The sequence below is a fragment of the Glandiceps talaboti genome, chromosome 5 (genome assembly GCF_964340395.1).
Source record: "Glandiceps talaboti chromosome 5, keGlaTala1.1, whole genome shotgun sequence".
Classification (NCBI taxonomy): Eukaryota; Metazoa; Hemichordata; class Enteropneusta; family Spengelidae; genus Glandiceps; species Glandiceps talaboti.
Window position 1 is genome coordinate 26,685,929 of NC_135553.1, and position 9,865 is coordinate 26,695,793.

The 9,865-nt window shown below is 36.8% G+C and overlaps 1 protein-coding gene across 1 annotated transcript in view; it reads right to left on the reverse strand.

Annotated features, from left to right (window-relative positions):
* The window catches only part of LOC144435094 (transducin beta-like protein 3), a 43,344-nt gene extending 39,852 nt beyond the window's left edge, over positions 1-3,492 (reverse strand). The window contains exons 1-2 of the mRNA XM_078123651.1: positions 3,470-3,492; positions 1,132-1,279 (exon numbers count right to left, since the gene is read on the reverse strand). Of these exons, the coding sequence (XP_077979777.1) occupies positions 1,132-1,279; positions 3,470-3,492 (171 nt within the window). The remainder of the gene's footprint in view (positions 1-1,131; positions 1,280-3,469) is intronic.
* Positions 3,493-9,865: the final 6,373 nt, after the last annotated feature.

Below are 9,865 nucleotides of genomic sequence, written 5' to 3' on the forward strand. Positions count from 1 at the left end.
ATCCCTTTGTTTATTTGTCTGTATGGCAAATGATTTCTTACCATCAGTTCTACAGTTAGGGAATGTGCTCAATTTATGGGCTATACAATTGTCAATGCTCCTCCCCCTTAACCCTCTCAAAACATTTCAAGGCCCATCAAATAAAACTCATGAATTATTGTAGCCACCCCAACCCCATCCCCCTCAGCATAAAGTACACTGGAGATGTCAATACATCATTGGTACAATGGTACATACAAATAAGAGTGACAAGTGACTATGACTGAGATTTCTTTACAATTGGATGTGGGCTTCACATACACAAACAGATTATCTCATAATGAGTGCTAACCTGTAGGGGGGGGGGGGTCTTAGAAAGCAGATCCTCCCCAGCAACCTTAATGAGGGGGAAATACATTATCACCATGATAGCTACCGGTTGGGAGGGGACAACTCCAATGGCAGAAACATTTTTGAAAATAAGACCATGTAGGAGGCCATTTAGAGGCATAAAATATCAAGCCATAGACTTCACTTAGTCATACAATTTTACTATGCAGTACATACTATATGGCTATGAAGTGTATTTATTTGTAACACAGAAAGCCACAAGAAATTTAAAGATATACACTTGGTAAATGACTGCTCCTGAAGTTTATGTTTAAGTTTTTCAAAAAGTCTTGCAAATGAAGAGCAAAATTTTTCAAGTTACCCTTTCAAATTATCAGAATTTTGATGCAATCCCCACACTAATTTTCTCCTCAGCCCCCTTCCCCTTGTCAGGAATACTGTGCACATTGGACATACATGTACATGTGTAACAGCTTTGTTGTCTTTCAATCCCATTCCTGTATACATCATCAGGGTCATGTAGAGAGATGGATAGATACAAGAGCAGGTATCATACAAATGTATAATTTGGAATTGACTTCAATACATTAGTTCATATTTATTGTTCACAAATTATCAAGATATACTCGTACATAATTTTGAAACAAAGTGGACATTGTAGTCCAGCAACTGTTTTACAGACATCAGCAGCCACAAATAAAAAATTAAAAAAATTTAAAGGAGCCGAAATTTGGGTAGGTTGGGCCATTGAACATATTATATAAAGTGTACATAAAGTGCACATACATGTACTGTACCTACCTGAGTAACAGACTGTGAGATTTTGCCAGATTCTATTTCCAGAATTTGTATTTTCTCATTACACTGACAGAACATATGTTTTCCATCCTGTGTTATCTGCACTTTTCCTCCTGTGTAGAATGCATCAATCTTGGTGCTGACTGCAAAACTATCAATTAAACATAACACACTTTTAATATCATAACTTCAATAACCTCACTGATTAAAAAATAGCACCAATGGCATTGCAGCACAACTGTACAGTTTATGAAAATGTTTATCCACATGCTGATCCATACTAGGTATAAGTGTTCATTTGCTTAATGATTATCCAGTTGCCTATCCAACCCTGTTGTTATCTTTGCAATATACACAATGATTTGGCTGTTGCTATGGACTTGGTCATGTTGTTAGATCTAGTAGCATACATTTTTTGAATGTTCATTTACTTGTCTATGAATCCCTGTTATCTTTGCAATATACGTGATCATTTGGCTGTTGCTATGGATATGGTCTTGTTGCTAGTTATACTTGTATACATTTATTGAATGTTTATTCATTTGGCTATTAATCCCTGTTGTTATCTTTGCAATATACGTTATCATTTGGCTGTTGCTATGCACATTTTTTGAATGTTTATTCACTTGTCTATTAATCTGTTATCTTTGCAATATATGTATCTGCATACACTTTTTTTGCATATCACTTATGGAATCATTATATGCTCAATATTTCTTCACTTATATGCCCGGCCCCCAGATGCATGCCCATTAAATTTTAGCCCAATCTGCTCAGTACTTTTGCAATTAAAGTTTTTTTTTTTTTTTTTTTTATTGTTTGGACCTCTCTCCCTCCCTCCTCCTCCCTCTCTCTCTCTCTCTCTCTCTCTCTCTCTCTCTCTCTCTCTCTCTCTCTCTCTCTCTCTCTCTCTCTCTCTCTCTCTCTCTCTCTCTCTCTCTCTCTCTCTCTCTCTCTCTCTCTCTCTCTCTCTCTCTCTCTCTCTCTCTCTCTCTCTCTGGCCTTATTTTGTTGAATGCACAAACAAACACAAAAGAATTACAACAAAAACAATCAACAAGTATACAAATCATGAAAGTACTGCCAAATAAGAATCACAGGGATCACTATGTATTGATGTATAGTTAGATGACATACAAGTTTATGCTCTAACCCCCCCCCCCCCCACCCATCTTAAAAATTATCTACATTTGTTGTCTATTTCGAAAAAAAACAACTAATCAATGTTAGTTGTTGGTCTATAGAGGATTCCTTGGCCATGTGACAACAATAACATTTTCGACTTGTTTAGTGTGCAATGTAAAATAGAATCGACTAATGAACACAGAAACGATTCGAAGTATCTGATATTTACATGAGATTTACCAGTGCTAATTAATATTCAACAATGTCAGGGAGGTGCGAAACAAATGATAGCCAATTGAAATACTATTCTACACCTCAGTCAATTCACTAGGTTTTATTTCTGTTGCTGTTTTATTATAATGCATGAATTCATGGTATTGAAACGGTTTTGGAAGTGCACGCCAACGTTGTTTGCAATACGTTAACGTATTACATTACTGCATACTGGACCATGAATGTATGTGTTTCTTTGTTACTGCCATTTACTAACCTAATCAGAGTATTATGTACTTGGGGTATCGTTGTTGGGACGAATTTCAGGCTCCTGGATGACATGAGATAACAGCGGGAGGAGATGATCATGGAACAAGATAGCCTCGGGATAATTTGTATTGGACGAGTTGGTTTTGACCACCATCTTGTACTTATTGGGACGAGTTGGAGGTGGGATGAGATGGACGTGGGACGAGTTGAACATGGGATGACTTGGCGATTGGACGACTTGGTTTGGGATGAGTTGGTTTTGGGACGAGTTGAATGGCAACCCAATCATGTATATATTGAAAATCTTATACATGTATTATTAATATTATGACTGTCCATCACATCCACCTCATGCTTGCCCCTGGACTTCGCTATTATGTAATATTTAAGTCTAGCTGTAGTGCAGCGAGACTGTTTTATATTAAAGCGATATGAAAGTCCACACTGCTATTGACACATAAGCGCCATAAACACCGGATAGTGAGAAGTCGTCTACCATAATAGCTAAGTACCATGTCTACGGAACGAAACGATGGTCGTCAGGACCATCCATGCCCGGCACCACGTGTATTCCTTCCGCGGATGGCATCTAAACAAGTACCGTTCTACGGAGGAATTCTTGTATCTCATTTTCATCAATACAAATTTTTGAACAACGGAAACTTTTCGTTTTCAATATCGATTAAGAAATCAGCTTAATTTATAACATTTTGATGAAACAAGCCAAACTTACTTGCTCTTCAAGGGGGCAGCCATCTTAAAACACTACGTTGTAGCACGCATGCTCGATAACCTTTGAACACACATGGCGTTATCGAATTTATTGGAGGGGCGGTGGGGTGGACCATAGACGCGGGGATTTGGAAAAAGTTTAAGATTATTCCGTGGGATGACTATATCCATGGAAAGGGTCGGAAATGAAATACATGATCATAGGTTGAAATTAATTTTCAAGTATTAAATTATACATGGTTCATATTGAGTCGAAGAAAACGTAGGTAAAACATGCCCAGTCCTCTGAAGCTGTACAAGACTATTGAATTCAAGTTCTTTTAAAATAACACAGTCCTAAAAGCATTTTTTCAATGCATACATTGTATATTGAGTCGATACTGTTGAATTGAATTTGTTTTGGGATGAAGTGACCGCCACCCGTTACCTTATAACCCTCTCAATCCTAGTGGTGTAGTCCAAAGTTACTCTTCATTGACCAGAGTCTGTCATTGACTATGTATGCACTCAGACCAATAACAAGTAGTACTAGTAGTCTGAGGTATGCACCGACAAATTCATTTGTGCAGGTACAACCACAGGAAAAGCAGGCGTACGTGTAACTGATTGATTGATTGATCGATCGATTGATCGATTGTTTGATTGGATAATTGATCAATTGAATGTTTGATTTTGTGGTGAAAAACCGTGACATTAAGTGCCCAAGTGAAAAACCTATTGAAAATCTGAAATAGAATATAGATACTAGTACTTAGGCAAAATCTCCATATGTGTTTTCTAAATATGTGGATAAATTTCAACCAATTGCGATTTTTTTTTCAAAAATCGAACATGAATGATTATGAATAATCCGTGACATTAAGTGGCCAAGTGATATACCTATTGAAAATCTCATATACAATATAGATATTTAGACAAAATCTCCATATCTGTTTTCTAAATATCTGGATAAATTTCACCCAATTGCGATTTTTTCAAAAATCGGACGTGAATGTACACAAGACCATTCAATTTTCGAAAACATAAAACCCTCTCCGCCCTTCTTTTTGTGGCCATTTATTAATCACTATGTGATCTGTCATATGGTGCTTCCAATTACGGATTACGAATGAAAGTGCGGTTTTTGCAATATCGCTTAATGACGTATGAGCCTCCTGCCACTCAACGCAATGTAGGCGTGGCTTTCAGGATTCTCAGCATTCTCAGCCTCATGAATTGCAACTTACTTTCATATCTATACATTCAGGAATTATAAAGGTGCCACTGATAAGGCTGTGAGCAAAATGTACGGGGGCTGGGGGGAAATGGAAAATGGGGGGGGGGGGGGCATGAAAAGAATTGAGGGTTTAAAGCGAGGGCCATGAAAGGGGTGTCCCCCGACTCGAAATATTTTCCTCGTGGATATTGAAGTAAATTAAACCTCAGGAACGATCGTTTACCGAGTACATTAAACAATTGAATGTCTTTTAATCAAATCAAATAATGTAAATTGAATAATTACTTCTAAAACCTATATTCAGTGATAAGCTGGGTGACACCCAAGCGATAACATATCTCTCTCTCTCTCTCTCTCTCTCTCTCTCTCTCTCTCTCTCTCTCTCTCTCTCTCTCTCTCTCTCTCTCTCTCTCTCTCTCTCTCTCTCTCTCTCTCTCTCTCTCTCTCTCTCTCTCTCTCTCTCTGGAGCAGTCGTTTACCTTGTACTTTGCAAAATTATTGTTCACTTCATTTACGGGGGGTCTCTCGCTTATTATTGGGCATACGTATATGAGCCACCCTTTGTGGTACGGTTTTCGCCCTTTGGTCTAACATGGGTTCTGTACTTTAGAGATAAGGAGTCTAAAATGGGGTCACTTTACATTATTTTCGAATTTGTTTGGTCTAAAATGGTGTCTTGGAAGGAATCACATAATAAATTCTCTACTAGTTCGAAATTTCTTTGAATTTCCCTCGGAATTCCTCAAGCTAATTCGCTGGTGACATTTTCATATCGGTGATTATATATTTTATATATTGAGAGTAAAATTGAAGACAATTTTTAAGTCTCTATGGTTTCCGATAATGTGCATGGTTTGAAATTTATGCCACTAAATGGCCTTCTACACGTCCTTGTTTTTAGAAATGTGCTTACCGTGGGAGGGGGACACCCCCTTCCACACCCTCCCCACTAGCTATCATGGGAGATGTTGTTTCTGCCCAGAATTAAAATTGAAGGAGAAAACTAGCTAAGTATTTCCAAATACAGGTTACAGCCCAATGTGAGACCTTTTTCGCAAAGCCCACATCTATTTGTAAAGAAATCTCTCCGCATGTTATGTACGGACGCTGAAATTGATTGCCAACTGTTAGTTTACATTGTGTAATGTAGTGTACCATACTGTACATATCTGAAGTGGAGCTTGGGGGGGGGGGGGATACTGTATAATTACACATTATAACATGTGCAGTCGGGAGGGAGCTATGAAAACTCTTAGGTTAGTCATTTCGGGGGCATGACATTTTTTGAGAGCGCGAGTGCGAATTTTTTTGTGACCAAAATAATTTCTACACAGCCCCCACCCCCAACCCATCCTTGTTGTAAATTCTGACCCCAGCAGCCTAAACTAGGGAATAATCTATCGCGATCATACGATTTTGAAGGAGATATGTGATTGGTTAAAATTACAATAATATGGACGTTTTGTATTTGGTTAAAGTGGCGATTGTGTTGTTAACGCCACGCCCCCTTTTGATAGCTTCTCAATGTCATTGGTAAAGACGCTTTGCACTTTAATATGAAAGACCTGGTGGCCATGGTTAGCATTTTCAAATTTGGGCACTGATAAATATGTAGCTTTCCCCATTAATTACCTGGGTCTGGATATAATCTTTATTGAGATGAAGCGATTCCAATGTCATGGTTAATCATACAGAAGTCGCAGTATAAATTCAAATGTACAAATCGAACTTTAATTCAATTCAATTCAATTCTTTATTGCATAACATCATGCTTTAGCAAGCATGGTAAAGCATACAAAAATAAGTAAATAAAATACAATCATTTAGCCAACTGCTATATTTTTTACATTAACAAGAAAGTTTCCAAGAGAAAGTTTATCATCAGCAGACAAAATATGTAAAAATTTACTTTTGTTATCTAAGGAATGAAAATTGTAATCAACTAAATTGTGATCTGTTACAAGTTAAATTAGGCGAAAAGCCAAATGTGATGAAAATTGATACAATGTATACAGAACACTCACAGAGATGTACTAGTATTTACCAACAAAAAAAGTGCCGGTAACAAGAACAATATAGATAGATAACCAGATTTAAACTGAATGCTTTCCGTAAGGAATTTCATGATTTATGCAAGAAATTTAGCTCTATATCTGTGATTCGTCAAGTCCCAATGAAAGTTAGTTGTCAAAAATGTTGTTGAAATGCCCGCCACGCCCAGGAAAGCTTGCCATCCTCGACTTCAGTCGGCTTTCGTGATCCCCTACATACCCGGGATATGGCATGTGCGTGTTGAACTTCCTTCTGTCCCACCACGAGTTTACAGATTCCTTTAATCGCTACGGGAAAATTGTCAAGATTTTGTTGAGTGGCGCGCCCTCACTGTACACTAATTATATAGAGGTCAATGTATAGGTCACCATTATTGATACATTGTCGCGAAATTTTCTTCATAGGCTAGGCGAGGCTTGGTCTATTTTCAATATTTTGACCACACACATGATTTGGGTATAAATTATAGATTATTACACTTGATAAATATGTGAGAGTGTATTTATATCCTGAGATACAGAGCTAGATAAATGATTATGTACAAGCCTTGCAACAAACAGCGGTAGTTTGTTATCAAGAGAAATCGGAAAAGAACATGGTAAAAAGGAGACGGTTCGAGGTCAATATAATACTTCCTAAACTTCTAATCGAAAATCTAAAGACACAATTTCTCTTTATTGATCTGTGCATTAGTGTGTGAAATTTGAAAACGATAAGTTCATATTTGACGAAATTGAAACGATAATAAATATTTCACCTGTTTGTGAACTCCGCGCTCATTGTAAACAAATTTAAGGCCAAGAAAAAAAATTGTTTTCTGGTGAGTTAGAATCAATGTAAATACCCTGCCTTGGTCTTCTTTTTTCTCGTGTTTGTCCAGCCAATACAGAGTGCAGATCCAAGGGAAACACAAAAGAAGGTTGGCACGTACGAAACCCCTGAAAACAGAGTCTTTCTCAGTGTAGAGCTATATAGAGCTAATAGAGCACGAGTATAAAGTTGGCGTCAGATTCAGATTCAGGTAGCACCATATTGAGCGTCAGATAGCCTCAGATCCGAATACACTCGACGGCAGTGAAGCAGAATCCTTCCCAGTAGTCTCAACAGTATTATTTCAGGTTTGAGTCCATCCGGTGTCTTCGGATCTGAGGCCACATGACGCTCAATATAACTTTCACAAGATAACGCTACCTGAATCTGAATCTGACACCAACTTTGTACTCGTTTGATCGATTAATTACTCAATTTGGTCATTGATATTCATCGCATTATTAGCAAAACCTAATCAGTTCTGGCCATTACCCTACAGAACATGTCTATGAAATTTCGTTTGAATTGATGCAGACGTTTTTTGGGAAATGGTGACACATACACACACACACACACACACACACACACACAGATTTCATCAGTATATTATAACCTTCCTTACGGAAGGTAAAAAAACATAAGACGTGCGGCCATTGTTCAGTGTGGTGAATCTGGTCACGTGATGCCGAAAACATAATTACCCAATTCTAACAAAGTGTGATTTGTACAAGTTAGGATCAGTTAGGTGCCTATGTGATGTAAACTACTAGAGTGTATATGCAGAGTACTCAGAGAGAAATTTAGTGCTAAAGGATAAGACATGCCGCCTCCTTTGAGTGTGGCGCTCTTGCCGCTCAATGTAATCTCGGGTCACGTGATACCGAAAAACCTATTGACCAAATTTGAATCTGCATTTACACAAGTCACATTGTGATTTTTAAATGAAAAATTGGATGGCCAGTTTGTATACCTCTATTGGCTTTGATTTTAAAGTTAGCGATTTTGAGTTTAAATATTTGTTACCAATATTTGAAAACTATGGTGAATCTTTAATTAGCGAATGTCATCTCTGACACACAAAATTGATAATTTTGGCAAAAATTGATTTTGAATATGACAAATCAAATCGGTATATCACTTGGCCACTTGATGTCGCAGATTCTTTTATCTTTTTGAAAATTGAATGGTCTTGTGTACATTCATGTCCGATTTTGAAAAAATCGCAATTGGGTGAAATTTATCCAGATATTTAAAAAAAACACATATGGAGATTTTGCCTAAATATCTATATTCTATTTGAGATTTTCAATAGGTATATCACTTGGCCACTTAATGTCATGGATTCGCTAAGGGCTTTGACTTTAAAGATAGCAATTTTGAGTTTAAATATTTGTTACTAATATTTGAAAATATCTTTAGTGAGTCAATGTCATCTCTGACTAAATTGATAATTTTGGCAAAAATTGATTTTGAATATGACAAATCAAATCAGTATATCATCTGGGCACTTGATGTCATGGATTATTTCTGCACTAATTGTTATATGCATGTTTTGATAATTATGTATTTGTGTTATCTGTTGAAATTTGAAATAGACATTATAATCTTTGTTAGCTATGAAAAGTTTAATATCATTAAAACAGTTAATTCTATGATATTATTGAGGCAACACAGAAAGAGGAGATGCCACCATTTTCAACCACTAGGAATTGAGAAATGTAAACCTTTAGTAGGAAAAGTCAATATCAACGTGTAATGAGAAATCTACTCATTTATTTATTATAGAAAACGAGATTCACTTTATTTTATATTGTAGTTTCTACAATGGCATACATAATACTTACATTAACACAGCAAATAACACAGAATACATCACACTGTCAGAGACAATAAGAAATTGAACTACATGTACTTGGTGACAATTCAGGTTAGAATACTCACACTGAATGTAAAATTACCCTTTTTCACTGTAACCTCTCTATATTGTCAATGTATCCTTTTTTTTGTTCAAGGTGACTTATAAGCCTGATGGGCTGGGAGGTATTTTATTACCTCATGTCCCTATAATAAAATAATCTACTACAACTACTTTTGGGTGTTTTCTTTTAAATGTCTTTTTCTCTTTGCACATGTGGTGGTCCTGGAAAGGAGAACGCGTTTGGTTGCTTTCAGTGACAAGCATCAACAATGATGGCATCTAGTTATTGGCAATCGCCATCAAGCAAACACCAAGTTTTTTGTTAGCTCAGCACCACCCATGGTTTTGTTGTTGTTAATGTTGATGTTGTTGTTTTTACAGTGAATAATGTTGCATTTGAA